General features: G+C 47.0%; 2 protein-coding genes across 4 annotated transcripts in view; one reads left to right on the top strand and one right to left on the bottom strand.

Annotated features, from left to right (window-relative positions):
- LOC8030412 (solute carrier family 66 member 2) overlaps window positions 1-6,074 on the bottom strand; it is a 28,870-nt gene extending 22,796 nt beyond the window's left edge. For 2 of the 3 annotated variants that reach the window (XM_040215656.3, XM_042292005.1), the window contains exon 1: window positions 5,857-6,053. The gene's annotated coding sequence lies outside the window, so the exon portion shown is untranslated. Of the gene's footprint in view, window positions 1-5,856 lie in introns of all 3 variants that reach the window. The other variant, XM_042292004.1, reaches the window with a different exon arrangement.
- The window catches only part of LOC8030411 (zinc finger protein 64), a 45,045-nt gene continuing 31,982 nt past the window's right edge, over window positions 6,023-19,085 (top strand). Inside the window, exons 1-3 of the mRNA XM_040215658.3 lie at window positions 6,023-6,662; window positions 12,984-13,125; window positions 16,007-16,170. Of these exons, the coding sequence (XP_040071592.2) occupies window positions 6,644-6,662; window positions 12,984-13,125; window positions 16,007-16,170 (325 nt within the window). The 5' untranslated portion in view covers window positions 6,023-6,643. The remainder of the gene's footprint in view (window positions 6,663-12,983; window positions 13,126-16,006; window positions 16,171-19,085) is intronic.

The following is a 19,085-nucleotide window of genomic DNA, read 5'->3' on the forward strand; positions in this document are numbered from 1 at the left end:
GACTACAGTCGCCGACAGAAGTGAAAATGACAGGGTGTCTCTCGAATGCCCGGCCTTCAGAATGCTCTAAATGCCTTTTGACGTGCTTTGGCCGTGCATGCATGCTCAAGGTGCTTGAGAAGCCGAAGTGTTATCGAAAGTAGAAAGCTCGCATTGGAGGTCAGACAACTGAAGCTCCTCCCTGCCGCTCTCAACTTTTCAGTGACTACGCGACGAGAAACTAAGGGAGAGTAGGGGACAAGAGTGCACGGGGACATCAGGACGCCAAGCTGAGGTTGGAAGGATTAGTGGCTTGTACATGCCTTTGTACATGCTCACTTCTAATGCGCTGGACTGTCAAACACCAGTGTACAACGTTCCGCGTTCGAACAGTTTCAAAGAGTGAATAGACACAAACACCGGTGTTACGAATTCGAAGAGTGAGTAGAGGCAAAGGAGACTAGCTTTACATCTCCCCACTAATCAGTCCAGTAAGAGCTCGGTGTTCTGACGTCCCCGCGCGCCTTTCTCTCCTGCTCTTCCTCAGTTCCTCGGAGCATGGCTTGTCATAAGCTCTCCAGCTTACTGTCACTTTGGCTAGACTAATTTCCTCTGCTCCACTACGCTCAACCTCTACCAATAACATACCTGCAGAGATGCGACGTCATGTATTCTTTAAACATGGGACTGGGCCCAGCCTTTTTTTTTTTTTTTTAGGTAAACTCTTAAAGAATAGATGACCCAGTCTCAGAGACTAACAAGCTAGCTCTCTTGACCAACCGGAGTGCGGTTCAGTTATTGATGATCTCGCGGCGACTATTTTTGTTATTTCACCATCGACTGCACGGGTGCATGGAAACATCAATTTAGGCCAGGGGCTGCACAAATTTCATCCTTGGAGATTTAAGATGCAAGTTAGGCCTTGGAAAATATGTAACTAAAAACATACTTTCCTACTTTTTTGTAAGACTATAGTTATGTAGGAGGAACTCTCTCTCCCCCTTATGTGCACTAATTTGATTACACACCGTAAAGCGACTAAACCAAGCCGCTGGTAATGTTCAGAACTTGGTGCTTTAGTTAAGTACCACCAGGTGACATGCCAACAATCATTAGCCAGACTGATGTGTGAGACATATACTGGTGAGGTTAGGTCTGGAAATCAGCAATGACAAATTGGCAACCATGATTTTTACTGTGAGACATGGTTCAAGATACAATATCATATGGTCGAGAGAGTGGATAAGCAGGAATATTCAGATGTATGAATTCATGAGGGTATTCAGATGTATGAATTCACAAGGGCACAAGTCCCCTTAGTGAACCTAAAAATGAAGTATAACTTATAAAAACAACAAAAATGCAGATGAAACAAAAGGCACTGGCGACCATAGCTGCGCACTTTCCGGGTAAGAGCATGCTCAAATAAAGCTTTCACTAAATTTGTTTCGCACCCTCAAAGATTCTGCTCATGGCAAACGATAAGTGCAGTTCTATGTGTGAAATCGGACACTCAAGCAAGGTTAGGAATAAAGCGGTGCAGGGGGTAAACAAACTGAATCCCGGACAAAAGCTCATTCATCTTTTCACAGACCCGGACAAAAGCTCACCAGGAAAAAATTTCATGTTGGTCTTAACACGTGTGCGGGCAACTTACGTGCATGCGTGCGACACTAAAATGCAACGATAAATTAAATCTGACAGGTGCATGGTTTGTTGCTTAGAGTAGAAACAAGTTTATTTATTGATTGGCTAGAAGCGAATGCAGTCCCCCACTAGGTCCAGCAGTCATGGTAGATCTGGGTGTACTTGTAATCCCTCGAAAATATTTTTCACATGATTCTGCAGGCGCAGAGTGGTCTTTCGCACCCGCTTCTCTGGGGGTTCACCTCTGCGGGCTTGTGCCAATGTCGTGGCAACGAACACCGGATTTTCCTGTGGGCATTCAATCAGCATCCAGACGCTTAGATGGGCGTGGCCAAAAAGCTTCTGGAACCCGGTGTTCCATCCTTCGCAGCTGTATGTCCGGCCTTTATCTTGATGAGTGGCATCGTACATATTCCACCATTTCGGGGGAAACTCCGGTCGTCATCGGCAAATAGTCAGCCAAAGGGAAGAATTCGCACTGAGTGCCACCGCAGAAGGAGCAGAGGCATAACGGAAGGGGCCGTTGACATACGTGCAATCGAAGTCGTCCAGCAGGTCGCCGCTGTCACCGGTAGACTTTTCCCTGATGTAGGTAAGTCATTCGGGTACAAGCTTTGGTGGAAGGAACGCGAGCCTGTCCGAAATCCCGCACAGCTTTCTAAATTGGTCATATATACAAAAAGGCCACACTCCCATTCATTGATAATATTTTTAAAACTTCGCAACTCAATAGTTTGTATCTTACAGTTTTGCTTCAGTTTTCTTTTTACAACACCCTGAGATAATCCTTAATTTCAAATACATTTACGACGCTCAATGACGAAATGAATTTAATTTTCCCAGCCATTTGCTTTAAATATTGACCTGAACCCCAAGAAAATCCATGCATTAGTAATGAAGAGACATTGTGCCTAACCTTTATGTGCGCGTTTAGCATGACATAAGCACAAAGAAAAAGCGAGGTCGACAAAGGGTGACTTCACTTCTTTGGTCACTCTTTGGGTTCAAAAACTTCGGTTCACGAAGTTTCAGGGGCGTGGCACAAGGGTGCTCCGGCATACCTTGAGTCAAGCAAGCCTGATCTTATCAGCTCCCCTCAGTTTTAGTGACCTAAATTTTAGACCCAAATCGTTGCTTCTGTGCCTGTTATGTCTTATCTGCAACAAATTTGCATGGGATGGGATGCCAGTTCTCCTAAAAATGGTGCAATGTCCATCGCATCCAAACTTTATCTCAGCACATATTTCGTCCGGGGTAGCAAAAAAAATAAAAAATAAAATGAGGTGAGTTTTTGTCTGGGTCTGTGTAAAAAACGGGTGAGCTTTTGTCTGGTAAGATGTTTTGAGAAATGTCTCAAATAATGTTTCTCAAGGTGCTATAGTACTTTCCAATTGACAACTTGGCCCTTAAATGCTTACCTAGAAAGTTAGCTAATTAGTCTTAATTACCTATCAATTAGACTCAATAAAAAAAAATAATGTCACTTTTGCAAAATGCAAACAAGAACATACAGTTGGTTTAAGCCACTTCAGGCTCCGAGGAAAGGCGCCAGCTTATAGATTCAAGAAGGAGGGTTTGAATCCCGGCCAAAGTGCCCACAATTTGACAGAGGATTATTGTGGAGAAGGCGCCGTGCACCCGAGCTCTTGGTTGCACAACAAAACATACTGGTCAAAATTAGCAAGTCTTAGAATAGCGTATGCGAAAAGTAATGTCGTCGTCAATGCACATGTGCCAAGCCCAAACCGTGTTTCAAATTGGCATATGGCGACAACGTTATTTCTTTGCAGTACGCTGTTCTAGAACTCAATATTAATCCTCAGTCCCCTGCTGGGGCGTGCCAGATGCCCATTGTTGGTTTGGTACGTAAAATCGCCAAATTTAACTTCATTCGTGTAGTGCAAAGGTTCTCAAACTTTTTTTGTCCCACGAAACCCCAGGAAGCCTCAAAAATTGCTGTGGAACCCCCCCCTCCCACCATATTTGCCGACCGAGAAGCGACATAAGTAGTACAATTGAGGCAATTTTGCTTGTATTGCTTCTCATATATCCCCACCATATCAATTGTGATGTCAGTACAAAGTGAGATAAAGGTGCTTCGCAGGATCCTGCTGTGCAGCCCGCAGCAGGGGGGGGGGGGGGGGGGGGGGGGGTGCAATTTGGGTATTCGCAGAATTCATGAGACCAGCTCGCGGAACCCAGTTTGAGAAACTCTTGGTGTAGTGCATTATATCTTTTCTTTGAGCTTGGTGCAAGTTTTTTTCCAGAAAACCCTGTACACGTGATTGAAATTGAATAGGTGGTGCAAGTTGTCACCCAACATAAATAGTTCTGCTACCCTGTTGAATTAACCTGAGACTGGGGTAGAGAAGAAACATCAAAACGTGGAAGGGAAAGAAAATAGACAGGACGACGTCTTGCAGGTTAATTCAACATGGTTAATATTCACCAGCTCGCCTGCACCCTTAGGATTTTTTCTATCAGTATAGCTACATCCAGCCATCCCTCAGGGACAACACCCTGATCATGTAGCAGCTCCTTGACTCTCTTCAGTCAAGGGGCTGGGCCAATGCTAACTAGAAGACAGGTCCTGCACATGACATCATTGTTACTGGATCTCCAACCCACTCAACATGTTAAAGCTCAACGAGTACACCGTCTGGCATCGCCGCAGGCTGCAGTCGGATACAAGTTAAGGATTTGTCAAACAAACTGCACCACATACCGGCCACGGCATCGAAATGCTCCGCAAACCATAGAGAAAGGCAGTAGTTCTGACGAGATATGTGACGTGGTGGCACGTGGAAGAGAAAGACGGCAGTCTAGTGGACACGATGGGGGAGCCCTTGACTAGTCGGCCTGTTTAGAGAAAAGTACATTTTTTTCTGCGTTCAGCCCGTCTTGTCCTTCTTGCGAGTGAGCATTATGGATCGAGCCCCACAAATGTCGGCGAGATGTGTGCCTTGGCGGCAAACTATTTGCACCTTGCGGAGGAACATTGACTTGCAGTAATTAGGGTGTGGGAGGAGCTTGAGGCACATTTTCAACTTGTGTTTGACTACGGCCCTGCGCTCGTTGCGAGATGCCGCAAGATGTGCTGGTGGCGACACGGAGGTAAGCCAGGTGGCACTGCATGGATCCACTAATGACGACGTATATGGGGGGAAGGCGCAGGTCTTCTGGGTGCTATTGGCTGGGCACTAGGATTGTAATCCCGCGAGAAAAAAACTGGACGTCAAGCGTCTAGGCAGTGTGACGTCGGTCTGCCTTTGAGATCGGCGACACTGGTTTGCGCTATAGATGAGAAATCGAGCCAGTGCCGTACGACCGCCAGCTTGGGTTGTTTATGTGCATCGAGTGGTAGTGATTACGCGAACGCTCGCCAGTACGATGCTCATTCAGGGTGAAATGGGCAGGGATCGAACTCAGAATCCCTCCAAGGCCATATGCTCCTAGCTGCAGTGCGAGAATGTGTCACAGAGATCAGCGACCTACACAGAGAACCTACGCCTGCCACCTTTCGGACAACAATAAACTGCGCTAAAAAGAAAAGGAATAAAAAAAAAAAGAAAGTAATGTGATAGTGTTGGTGTAAAAGACCGCTCAGATTCATTGAAGATGAGCAGTCTTTATTCAAGCTGTGCCATCCATGCACACTTGTTGTCTGCAACTCACACCTGCCAGAACGCAAACGCCTGATCAAAAGCAGATAACCGTGCAACACGCGTCCGATTCGTTCAAGTGTCGGGAATGTGCTACGTTGCGAAGTTGAGATTTCGACATCTTGATGGGTTTGTAACTCTGAGGCGCCTGGCATTTCGTCCACAAAATCGACAGCAATGTAAAGGTGACTGCATGTTGAGATACGTGACAGGGTTGTAAGTGATCACGTAAGTCGGGCTCCGAAATAAATCGGACAACGTTCCCACAAATGTTCGAAGTGCGAATCAACAACTTAACTGCAAAGGTGACGAAAAATAAAAAAAAAAAAAAAAAAAAAATTGGCATTGACGATTTAGGTGTTGACGAAGCGATCCTGTGAAGGGGAGGTCAGTGTCACAGCATGCTCAACACACTCGACGTTGTGCGTCAGAAAGAAAGGGGACTTGTATCTTCGCGATGATTCACAAGTTTTCACGTGTGACGCACACGTCTGAACCATCAGGCAGCACATCGAGCGACGGCAAAGTATGACAGCTGTTCCCTGCGAGTGGGTGCCGACTTACTTACAGCCTCGACTTGATCGGAGATCCCCACAACCGCATCAAACCACGTTCCATACGTTGGCACGAAGATCTTCCCGAAGGAAAACGTCGGGACCACTGTGTTGAGGACGTCGTGATTCTGCGGACTGCTGGCACTGCTGGCTGCTGTTGCTGCCGCTGCTGCTGTGGGGAACAACACGGGATTCACGCCAGAGTTGACGGTTGACGGCTTTCAAGAAAGGCGGAAGACGGCGCAAAGTCCCAAAACGCTCTCACAGGCGTCGCCAGCGTCGCGCGTCACCGCATCGCTTTCCGCTTCCGTCCACACGTCGCTCTGTCGGTGGCGTCGCCGGACTCTGCGTCGGGTCATCGTTGTCGTTGTGGGAAGTCGTCTCAAGAAGATTCGTAGTGCCTTTTGCCACCGTGTCATGTCCACTGTAGTCGTGTCTGGAATGCACAGCAGTCCGATTGCTGTTGTGAATGAATTTAATGCGTGTGACTCCTCAACCGAAGTCGTGTGGTCGGTGTGGTCCTCTCTGGCCAATATCACGTCCGCGTGTGTGATTAATGGGCTTGAAGTCCGAAAGTGTTTACTGTGACCAAGGTAGTTGTGACGCAAGGTGATGTGACCCGCTGGTTGCTGGAGTGATATCTGTCTTGGGCATCTTTGTGTCGATACAGCGCGCGCCTGGTGACAGTGGCACAGGGGCAATCGCGTGTCAACGTCACGGGACAAGACAGTGTCCGCTACCTCGAAGGAAAAGTTGTCAGCGGTGCCAGCCATCCCCGAACAACAATCGTCAGCGCCCATCATGATGATCGAGAAAAGAGGTGATAGGGTTCAGAAGCTCTCTATATTCTATACTTTACCTGAAACTATGCTCGTGCTTGCCTCCCGTTTCAGCTTGCGCTAAAAGAGAAGGAAAAAAAACAGGCCGTTCAGTTGGTGTACTGTGTCTCAGATCACGGAGACGTATCTTGCCGTTAAAAAATCGTTTATTCTGAGGACAACGTTCCGACACACTTGTGAACGACGAAAATAATCCCTGGAGAAGGGGAACAAGAGGGATTATTTTCGTCATTCTTGTCCAGCTCGCTTGCACCTTTGCATTTAATTGCATTATAATCATAACACTTGTGAACCTCCTGACTAAGTCGGCAACAATTCAGATTTCTTTTTTGCCATGTTAGCTGCCTACCACAGAGTGTGCAGCCTCGCATTTAGCTAGCACATCAGAATGGATACCTCCAAAATGATTAATTTGGAGGTTTACTTTTTCAACCACTTAAAGATGTTCGGAGAATGTTTCTGAGATCGCCTAAATAGGGCGAAAACTGCTGGCTCTAAGCATCCTAGAAATCCCTAAATTATGACAATACGTCGCCTATTTCCCTGTTAAAAAAGCAATCAAAGATTGCAACAGACTGAGGTCATCTCCAGTGATGAAAGGAGCATGTTCCAAGCTAGAACCGCTGTTGGCCAATAGCAAGCGAAGGAGCCTCCGACCGAGCGATATCTCAAATGCGCTCGGCTCGTTGCCCATACAGTAGGTGTGACAATTGCTCGCTTCGTCCAGAGGGAGAATATGGCAAGGATGTTCAGCATGCAGCGTGTGGGGAACAGGAAGTATGCATACCTTTACGTCCGGGGATTGGCGCTCAAAGGGGAATCCGATGCCCGTCCCACCGCGCAGCCGATGGCTTCCAGATGCCGCACTGGGTTCGTCGAACGCCATGCCAACAGCAATGATCCCAATATCCAGCAGCGTTTATTGAGTACCAGGGGTCCCCAACAGGACACTGCGGTCAAGCGAGCCGTGGACACCGTGTGCCCGCAGCGCCCGCCGACCTGAGAGCCAATGGGGTAATTGTGAGCGAAGTCATCGCCGGTGGTCTGAGCTCACGCCGCTACCCCTCGTCACAGGAGTTCGGGGCCAGGGCTCTTGGCAGACGGACATCCACTAGGGAGAGAGGACACCGACTGTCAGAGTAAGGGAAAACGCTAGCGTTGAATCATCGCCGGTCGGACGAGCTCGTACGCCACGACTCGACCTGTCGCCCGGAGTCCAATGCAGGACTCCCCGACCAAACCGCCATCCACTCGGAGGGCAGGCCCGACTCTCCCGTGCGATCTCCCTCGTCTCCGAAAATGGGAGACGCGCAAAGGAGTGCGAAAGAGTAGGCCAGCATGTTGACATACTCTCCCCGACAAAATACGGAGCGACCAGTCTCGAAGTCGGACGGCTTCGCCCGGAATGTCCGCAGCTTACGTCTGTTGGGGGAGGGAAACCAGTGGCTCCCACAAGCATTAGCATCGATATGCCCACAGCAGCGCCGCAACGGCACTCCACCGTGCTGTGAACACTAAAGAAGAAAATGTCTTCACTCTAACTCACAATCGTGAAGTGCCGCTCAATGAATTCTTAGCCATAACGAAATTGGGCACGGCACTTTGAGTTCGATGCAATGAAGACAAACTGCAGTGAAGCTATTGTGGGCTTCTGAAGCTCCTCAATGTGCTTCTTTTACCTTCTATTTCTTGCAGTGCAGGGTGGCGCTGCTATCCACTTACCAATGACTCTCTGCCCTGCTATAACCCACCACGGCTCTGCATGCTGAATCCCTAAGTCGCTTTCGCAAGCGTGATTATCGGAGCTTCCTTCTAGCCCACCATAACCCGGACTATGATTTAACCCAGCAAGCGTGCGCTCGGGAGTTGACGATCGGACACCACTCCTACAGAAGACAAAAAACAACATTGTGCGCCGTTTTTGAGACGATTATTGCAGTATTTCTCTTTGTGTAATATTAGCATTTTTTGACTACCATAAAGTTCCGAGAGAACGCCCCCGCCCGAAACCTCGCCCACCCACCTTTTTGGACGAAATATATATTTTAATAAAGTTCCCAAACATCGCCCACCCCCTAAAAATCGCAGTAGCTTCGACGCATTCGAAAGCCCGGGAAGCCCCCGCCGCGAACATACCTCTGGAAAAACCGATGACTCGTCCGCAAACACCGCCAGTGACCCGATTTCTAACAAAAGAGAAGATCTTTTCCGGTTAGATTGATAAGATAAGGGCGAACTAGAAGTGAATCATTCAAGACGTCCGGGTACAAAGGAAAAGAAGAAACAGCTCAAGCAAACAAACTCCACACTAGTAGACAGTCATTCCTCTGCGTGCCCCGCAGCTGTTCACCTGCCCTCGCTTCCAGCATCGACCATGAGGAATAGCTACACCATCCAGAGAAAGGTGGAAGTTGTCCAGTGGCACAAGAAGAATGGAGACAACGTAAGCAAAACTGCAAGACATTTTGAGCTGGACAGGAAACGTGTTCGCGAATGGAGCGCCAACTACCAGTCCCTTCTGCAGCAGTGCCACGGCAAAAACAAATTCAAGAGAGCCATCAACAACGGACGGCCGGTCTTCAGCGAAGAGCTCGATGAAGCACTCATGGACTTCTTGGATACCGAGCGGGCGGCGGGGCGAGCGGTGAGCAACCGCGTCCTTCAAGAGCACGCACGCAAGTTGGCGGTTCAGATGAACCTGGGCAACTTCGAAGCTTCGAACCACTACCTGGCCCGCTGGAAAGCCCGCTTCAATGTGTCGATGCGAGTGGGGACGAACGAGAGTCAGAAGCTGCCGGCTGACTACGCTGACGCAATCTCCGTCTTCCGGAGGGCTGTGGGAAGCCTGCGCCTGGAGCACAGTTACTCCAACTTTAGTATAGCCAACATGGACCAAACCATGGTACGCATGGACTGCCCAGCCAAGCGGACAAACAACGTTGCCGGCGAATCAAGCATCCGCATCGTGAACACAGGCTGTGCGCGTCGTGGACTGACGGTTGCACTCTGTGCAACAGCTGCGGGCATCAAACTCCCGGCTCTCATCGTGCTCAAGGAACCGACGGGCCGGATCCCGCCAAGGGCACTGTTCGCACTTCAAATCCCAGGTATTGTCTCAATTTCCGCGTGCGGCCAATGTTACTTCTGGTTTGCCCAAACAAATTTCAGCATAAAAATAAGTTGAAAACATGCACTCACGCCTTTCGCATAAAAAAAAAAAAAAAGTTTTAGGACAGCGTTGTTTTGTGAACGATATAAAAAGCGCCTTCCACATGTATTTGTGCATTTCTAGTAGAGGGCGCTGCATGGGTTCGTCACAAGTTTTGTTTTTTCATCAATACCGTCAATACTACGCAGCGATGCGGCGATGCTTTCGTGTTTGCGGCTGCTCCGGTTGTTGGTGGTTGGCTTTGCCGGAGTTTGGAATGAAACCGAATCTCGGCTCCTTTCAGAAAATGTGAGAGTGACCTGTTCAAGGAACGGATGGATGACTACGCCGGTCTTCCTCGAATGGGTGCGGAGGGTGTGGGGTGCCAACAAAGACGACGTGAGGCGGCTGCTCGTCTTGGACCAGGCGCCCATTCACAAGACAGAGGCAGCGCGGGAGGCCCTCGACGGGAAGGAAACCGACGTTGTCTTCATTCCTGGCGGGTGCACGTCTATTCTCCAGCCAGCAGACGTGTGCTGGATGAAGCCCTTCAAAGATGCTCTCAGGAATCGTTGGTCCTCCTTCTTGCGGGAAGGGGCTGTCACCGCCAAAGGGAACCTCAAGAAGCCGTCGCGTCAGGATGTCGTCAGCTTCGTGTCCGAGGCTTGGGCATCTCTATCGGAGGAGGCCGTCCTGACGTCGTTCAAGCGCTGCGGCATCTCAACACGCCTCGACGGCTCAGAAGACGGGGAGTTGAACCACCGCCTGGCCTCTGTAAGCGACGAACCAGCGATGGGGCCCGAAGCTCGGGAGAGCATAGTGGACGAAGTAGTGCAACTCGTCTTTGACAGCGACAGCGATGAGTCGTTCGATGGATTTAGCGATGACGAGTGAGCAATAAATGCGTATGCACCGCTGATCTGTCAAATGCAGCCATTTTTTTTGTAGCTTTTGGCCCTTGGCCCGAAACTTCGCCCACCCCATGTTTTTCACCATTTATCTCTTAATTTTGGGTGGGCGTTCTTTCGGAACTTTACGGTACTCTTATTTGCTTTTATCATCTACAAAAGCATACACATTTTGTAATAACAGCATTTGCAATCTCAACGAAATGTTGCGTTTTCATTGGTCACGTGTCATCCTGGCTGCCGGAACAATGCTCTTCCCGTCGTCGGAGATGATTTTGGTGCGCAATCCTTGATTGTTTTTTAATAGGGAAATCGGTTATGCATTGTTATGATATATGGATTTCTAGGATGCTTAGAGCCCGCAGAGTGAGCTGTCCCCAAATTTAGGCGATCTCAGAAACCTCCTCAAGGCACCTTTAAAGAGGCCGTGCGACGATATTCGCTTGGAATGTTTTTCACTTTACATGAGCTTACTGGCACTAGTGGGACCCAAGTATACACGCACTCAACTCCACTGACAAAGGAACTCCTTTTTGTGTAATTTCAAGGACAAAAACGAGTGTATTCTTTCAGTCTCTTCGTTTAACTGGACGACGTAGCTGGGTGATTGTAGTACCCTCCTCAGTGACGATATTTGAATGAGGCTCATAGATTGGACCAGAGCATTGCGTGAGTACTTGATTTGGGCTCGTGATAATCAATAGCTCAACAAGCATTGGGGTAGTGACCCATGTCCATTGGCTGCAATGACGTCAACAGCCAAATGATAATGTCGGGAACTTGGCGCGTGTCCTCTGCTTTGGCAACCCCAGCGCGTGGCTATGATCAACATTGGCTGCATATAATCGGCTCCAGATCACGTGGCTGCCTGATCTGGGTGAGAGTTGAGGGTTTGAACGCTGCTTGTTTTTCTTTAATTTTTCTGCGACTTCTATTGCGTGTGGTAAAAAACAAACGTGCTTCGTAGGTCAATAACGTTGGGAATTCTGTCTAAACGGTATTTGTGCAAAGTAAAAAAAATTGTTTCATTGCCCCTTTAAGAGCATTGTCATGCCCTAATGAACAGCCAAAAATTAATTAACTGCGTGCAGTATAGGTGATGGCAACGCCAGGCGAGTGGAGAAAGGGCAAGCACTAGAAAGGCTGGGGCAGAAGAGAGAAACCTCCTCTCCTGCCTAACGTTCCTAGTGCTCTCCCTTTCTCCCCTCACCCTCCTCTCCTATTCCACCTTCTTAGTGCTCGCCCTTCCACTCTTTGCCTGGCGTTGCCTTCGCTTGCACTGCACACAACTAGTGACACGGTGTGCACTGCGCCGTTACAGCCAGTGTTTGAATCTGCTGATTGAGGATCTGTAAGCCAGTAATAATTGGAAATGTTGAGATTATAGATGGAAAAGCTTTATTGAGGTGGCACAGCCTGGTGTAGTACTCGCAGATGAGTCGAACTTCGGGTGTCTCTGAACTTAGCAACTTTGATGCCATTAGGCTCTCTTTACCCTCAAGGCCTTGGACATTGGAGGCCTTCAAATAAGCCCAAATTCACTCCTTTTATACTCGAAAATCTTTTTAAAGATCGACGACCTATTTGCTTTCTACTTTTCCCCCGCTTCCTCCTCTCCCCCTTCTACCCTGTCCACCATTGCCTGTTTCCTCCTCCCCCATGGTGAAGAGGATTTTCTGCCTTGCAGAAGCTTGGGTCTGGTTGTCGGCCTTTAAAGTTTGTAGAAAGACCAGGAGTCCTAGTTGTGACCCTGTTTTAGACGGTGCTTATACATATGCATTGGAACAAAAATTTACATTTGGGCTGTTTTTTTGTTGTGTTTTTTACCTTGTCCCAGTTACAGGTTTCGTATATCCAATAAGCAAGACAAAAAAAAAAAAAAAAATCAAGGCATTTCAGTTTGGAAGAAGTAAAATATATTAGAAGAGGCAAAACAAATATGAATGACAGTTGCAATTAAACGTAAACTCCTTCCAGTGGTGTGGCAAGAGCAAAACTATGCTTTTCCACATGCTGGAAGTTCTGCCATTCAAGACGACGATGGCGAGCATAAAAAAGGTCTGGAGTCGTTGGATGAGTTTTCGAAAGGAAACCGAAATTACTAACATGCCGTTCAAGTGGCGCAACCCAAGGGGTAATGGTTAAGCGAAAGTCCGTGCAGAATCATAGTAACTCCTTCGGCTAACGACCAGTGGCGCCAACTGCCGGAGTCGGGAGCGGATTTCTGAGAAGGACGTCCCATGCAGGTCTGTCGGGGGACGTGCACATCTGCGGAGGATGCCGGGCCGCTTTTTCCGACGTGGACAGCTTCGTTGCGCACAAGAGGCAGCAAGGCACCACCTGTGGGGAGAGCAGGCAGCACGACAGCCTCGGCCCCTTCCAAGCAGGGTGGGGAGCAGTTTGGGCAAACTCTAGCCATAAAGAACAAATTATTACTCTGTAATCCCGCGCATATCGCCTTGAGAGTACCGGATGTCTGGGGAAAACATTTACGCTAGCGTTTTCACTGGAAAAACAAACTAAGCGTCTCCGAATGCTCGGTCTCTGCCCAGGTGTGGCGCTATTGGTCCAAACAAAATGCCAAAGCTTCAGAGCTTGCCGTTGTCCAATTCAAAAGTTGTAAGCGATTTTGAAATTTTCAATTAGAAAATGGCAGCCAACGAAGCCCGTGGCCGCACGTGTTGAATGGCGTCGGCTGCTGGGAATGGGCCCCATTTTTTCAATGAAAACTTAAGAAAATAGCTCAACCCTTTCCATACAATGAAGAAAGGTAGTAATTTTTGAGAATTGGACAAAACATTTTTTTTAATTTTAACAACTAGTCAGCGTGTGGCTAATTATGATACAGCAAAACGAAGCCAATAAACTTTTTTCTAGAAGAAAAAAAGGTTTATTATGAAAATATGTTGACCAACCAATTCCTAAATCAGGGGCCCAACGTTTTGAAACCTGTTTGGCTTCTTCTTCAGGGGCGACTAGGAAGGAAAGGAGCTGCATCTTCTTTTTTCCTTATGGTGGAGGTGTATGACCACTTTCCCTTGTTCTTCCTCTTTGACCGTTTTTCGATGACACATGGTTGAGCCTGTTCACATATGCGGATGGCAGTGCGCCAAGAGACCTATTAATGTTTGTTGGCGTGATCTGAATGTGCCAAGATTCAAAGAAGAGCCTCCGGCGAGGATTAGTTTCTATGTCCAGGAGTGCCTGTCCTCATACATCGGCGAAGCAAAGAACTATCATGAACGGATTCGTCAACACAAGGCTGATGTGTGCAACTGCGATCAAGAGCGCAGCGCGTTTGCTGAACACTGTGAAAAAAATGACCACCGCATTGACTTTCTAAACAAGCGCATCCTGGACATCGAAACTAATCCTTGCCGGAGGCTCTTCCTTGAATCTTGGCACATTCAGACCACGCCAACAAACATTAACAGGTCTCTTGGCACACTGCCATCCGTGTATGTGAACGGGCTCCACCATGTGTCAATAGTTCCAGGCTTCCTTTCTTTTCAACACTTCTCTCTCTCTCATCAAAAAACGGTCAAAGAGGAAGAAGAGGGGTTGTGCGCATTCGCTTCCGCCATAGAGGAAAAAGAAGGTTGCAGCTCCTTTTCTCCATAGTCACCCTTGAAAAAGAAGCCAAACAGGTTTTGAAATGTTGGGCCCCTGATGTAGGGATTGGTTGGTTATCATATTTTAATAATTATTTCCCCAACCAGACAGACTTCTGTATAATGTTTACTTTTAAATAAAAAAAAAGGTTTGGACTAGTGTGTGAAGATAGTTAGCCAGATTTAAATGCTGAACTTTGAATTTGTGCAAAAATGAGAACAAAAAGCTTAAACATTTGTGGCTATACCAAATCATACTTTGATTTTAAAAAAGTCCTGTGTACAAAGTGTGCCCCATATTGACCGCTATCACTTATGGAAGTTAAGAGAGCTTTAGCTGCTTTCAAACACTTTTTTGTTTTTGCACTTGGCCGTGGGTTGAGACAGCACTGCTTCTCTGCTGCTGTTTTTATGGCTTGCAGCAGACATAAAATGTGTGCCCCGGCTTGGGACAGCCTGAATGCTAGAACGAAGCTCGCCGACAAGCACCCATCGATATTTTGCGCTTGGGGGGTGAAACATTGCTGCTGGAGCTCATTTCAAATGATCCAACATCATCCACAATCCTCACTGCTGCTGTCGTTAAAAAAAAAAAGATAAATAAATAAAAGACAAGCTACTTTATGCTTTGTTTTATACTTAGTAGTGTGCAACGCTGTCAAAGCTACTGGCATGAGCATGTGGCTTCATCTATGCTTTTTTTTGCACAAGAACGTGTGCAAATGATCAACAAGATCAAGCCCCATGCTTGCGCCAGTAGCTTTGACAGCGTTGCACACTAAGTATGAAACAGAGTATAGTCAGTTACAAATTAAGAAAAGTTTTCGAGGGAAAGGAGGCAGGGGAGGAGGAAGCAGACGGAATGCTTCAGAGGAGAGGGGGAAACCTCCTCCTCTCTTCAGCATTTCGTCTGCTTCCTCCTCCCCTACCAGAAAACTTTTCTTAACCTGTCGCTGACTATAGAGGGTGCGATTGAGGCTGTCTTTTTAGAGGTGACCAAAGCCAGCAGGACACCGTGTTTGACACGTGCCACTGCCGAGCAGAGTTTTATTCCTGATAGCTCACCAGCTTGGGAGAAAGCGCAAAACAAAATCAAAATTGAAAATGTATTTTTTCGGCTATCTGTGAGATGACGCGAAGTGTTCCTGCATGGCAAGGTGAAATTTTGGCGGTGCATGGAAGCCATTGATCATGGGTGATTGATGGCTTATGGCCAGGGTACAGAAAGAGTTAACTGGGCCGAGAAACATGTTCTGAGCATGCACACTAGCTCTCTCCTGCAAAACACTGTCGTGGATAGAAAAGGATTGACGAGCGTCAAGCCTAAAATAAAGGTTGAATCGGCGAACTTGCACGATAAACAAAAGAAAGAATGAGCATCGAAGGCGGCAGCAGCGAGCATCGAGGTGTTGGCATGACTGCCAGATAGTGCGAGAGTGGGTCTGCAAGGTCATGCTGGCCTCCTTACCTATTACACTCGGGGTAAGAGTAAACACGAATCTTTTAGAAATATGAAGAAGCATTCCCTCTGAGCCATGCGCGCAGCAATATCGGACGACAATCGTGCATGCGTTGCCCGTTGACTCTGTGCTTTTCGTCCGTTTGATAACTGCTGGAAAGGAGCGTGGTACACTGACTTACGAGGGCTTTCTTCGTAGGCCCGCTGTGGAACAGGTGTTTCCCAGCATTGTGGTGCTGTCCGAGCTTTCGGCACAAAAGCCAGCAGCAGAGTCCTGGGTGCAACCGGATGGTGCACCTCCCATCAACCCTGACCCCGCGTCGTCTGCAGCCACGGCAACGGCCGCCACCCATCAGCGCAGTAGTGAGTGTGCGGCCCAAGGGCCCTGACTTTCCTGTCTGGGCAGCGTTGCGTCCGCTTAAACAGTTCACTCCAAAAACCTAGCAACCCCCCCCCCCCCCACCCTTTGTGGATACGGTATGCTACTCGGCATTGCACTATCGCATCCGCTTAAACATTTGTGCTAAAATAAATGACATTACTTTGACACCGAAATAGGGTTCTCATTGGCATGTCTTATTGCATCCCACCCTCGATGCACGGTCTAGTAAGTTGCCTGTACCTTATTTCAGAACATTTTGACATATACTTTCCTGGATGGATAAGGGCAGTTCAGAGTGGGAAGGAACGGCTCATTAATTTATTCAGTATCCCCTTAGGCTGGCAAGGCATAAGGGAGGAGAGTGGTAGGAATCAATAGACAAAGAAGCAAGGTGTAGTCGTTACACCAGTAACACAATTACTGCAAACAACTTAATTTTGCGACTAGACAAATGTTGAGAAAAATTTATCCTGCGAATATTTCGTCACATAGTATGAATCATAGCATAGCGCTCTAAACAGCAAAATTTTGTACCCGCGAGATATTCCCAAAACTCGCACTTGACAAAATATGCGAAATTGAGGTAATTTATGGTATTAGAATTGCCCCTGGTTGAGCAATAGCATTTTTGAATTCCAACCACGATAGCCTTTCAAAGGCATTCTTAGATGGTTATTCGGCGGAATTTTCAGCAGTCACGGGTTGGTATGTCGCGACAACAGCAACCCTTCGCCCGCTCACCTTTTATGCCGGAATCCCTGCGTCCAGCCTTCAGGACTGTGCCCTTCCGCAACACAACATGCCGGTTCCTGTGGCATGACTCGCTGCCACCCGGGATCACTTTTGTCGCGTGGGTGGTATAGGATGCCAGATGCATGTCTCTATAGTCTGTTGCTTCTAGGGATGTCGCGAACCACCCCAGGTTCGATTTCGAAAGGTTTCGATATTTGCGAAGCGAACTGAGGTTCGATTTCGAAAAATTTCGATATTTTCGTACCGACCGAGGTTCGAATTCGAAAAATTCGCAACTTTCGATCACAGTGGAGTTTCGAATTCGAAAAGTTCGAAGCTTTCACGGTTTCTAAAATTTTTGATTCGAATATTTCGAATATTTTTTTACTTCGGGTTCGAAATTTTCGAAAATTTCGAAATTCTTTGGAAATAAAATTTGAAAACTTCGAACGCTTCGAATTTGTATAGACATGAAGTTCGAACAATTCGAAGATTTCGAATTTCTTTCTGCATAAAGCTCGAAAAGTTCAAAGGTTTCGATTCTTGTTACGCTAAAGTCAAAAAAAAAAAAAAAAAACATTTCGAAGATTTTGAATTTCTTTCTTGTCCAAGTTTTCAAAGTTCGAAGTCCGGTTTTCAAGTTCCTCCACAGTTTCAGTTTCAAATAACGTTTTCACGAGTCATTGGTCTTCACAAAATCAAGTTTAGAAAAGTTAGGGTGTCTAGACTCTGCGAAGTTGGTCAGGCAATTAAATGAGACGACGAGTGTCCCGGATGTGCTGGAATATTTGCCAGTGCAGAGTGACGTGTGACCATAGATCAGTAATTGTGACCGCCAGCCCGGGGGGGTCTTTAACCTGCATCACGCAGTAGTGATCACACGAACACACTGTTTTACGAGACTCATCCAGTTCGAAACGGCCAGGGGCGAGCAGGAGGTTGAGGCTCAGAAAAACCTTGAAGCGACCTGGCAAACTACCTCGCCACCCCTTGCACGCTGGTAGTAGTCCGATCGAACGCCGCCCGAGTGACGCTGGCATATAGTAAGTTAAGTTTATAATAGTCCTGGAGGTTTATTTTCTGGGACGGAGGAATCGCCTCGCAAAAAGCCGACACAACTCGAGGTCGAGGAGCGTTATACCATACAAGTGGCGTCGGAAGAGGAAAAACGGGGGGAAAGAGGGTAGTGGGGGGCTTCAGTTCCCTCCACCCCCCCCCCCCCCCCCTTCCAGATATTTCGGACTGTTAAAGAAAACAATACGGGGAAAGAGGGCGTGGTCGAGCTTATTTTAATCTGAAATTATTTATGCATATGTATAGCTACTGTCGCTCTTCACTGCATAAAAGATTGCGTATACGGTCATTGTTAGAAACTCGTTCTCAGAAGTCACTACTCGTCACATGCTTAGTGTTTGGAAGTTCAAAGCTATGTCTTTTCGACCTAAATACCTGTGCCAATAGTAAAAAAAAAAAAAAGGAAAAAAAGAAAGGAAAAAAATTGCGGGGATAAAAAGCTGAAGAAAAAAAAAAACTGTAAAGAATTCGGCGGAAGTGTTGTATTCTTGCATATTCAGAGGTTCAGAACTTCGAAACAAGTTTCTTTTACCAAAATGCTACAGGCTAAAAGAAACACGTCCCAGGAACGTGAAGTGAAAAAAAAAAAAAAAAAGTTTTCTTTTAATGACGTGCTGAACTTGAGCACTATTAGAAATCTTCTCCCATGAGTTAATTTATTCCTTAACATTAAAAAACAATAAATACATTATTTTGTATTCTGCAGATGGCAATGATATGTACTGTCTGTGGTGTTAATTTAAATGCGATACCTCAAACAACTTAGACGAAAATAAATATCAAGTTCAGGGCATAATTGAATGTAGATACATGTTTGGACATTTCTTCGAAACTCACGTTGAATAACAATAATCACATCTTAAGACGGCACTCATTCTTAAAAAAAGTATAACATCTCTACCATAAATAGCTTCGGCTACAGCGCGCTTCAAATCTGGCACAAACGATAATCGTTAAAAACCCGTCGTCCTTCCTCGCCCCTTCGGGATTTTATTTCTTTCAAACTAAGCATGCCAGAACATTAAAACAAACGGCATTGTCTTTCGTAAGGAACGCAGCACCGCGTGTAAAAGTTCGAGAAAACAAATTA

This window comes from Ixodes scapularis, unplaced genomic scaffold, assembly GCF_016920785.2.
Source record: "Ixodes scapularis isolate PalLabHiFi unplaced genomic scaffold, ASM1692078v2 PGA_scaffold2__306_contigs__length_199485367, whole genome shotgun sequence".
NCBI lineage: Eukaryota > Metazoa > Arthropoda > Arachnida > Ixodida > Ixodidae > Ixodes > Ixodes scapularis.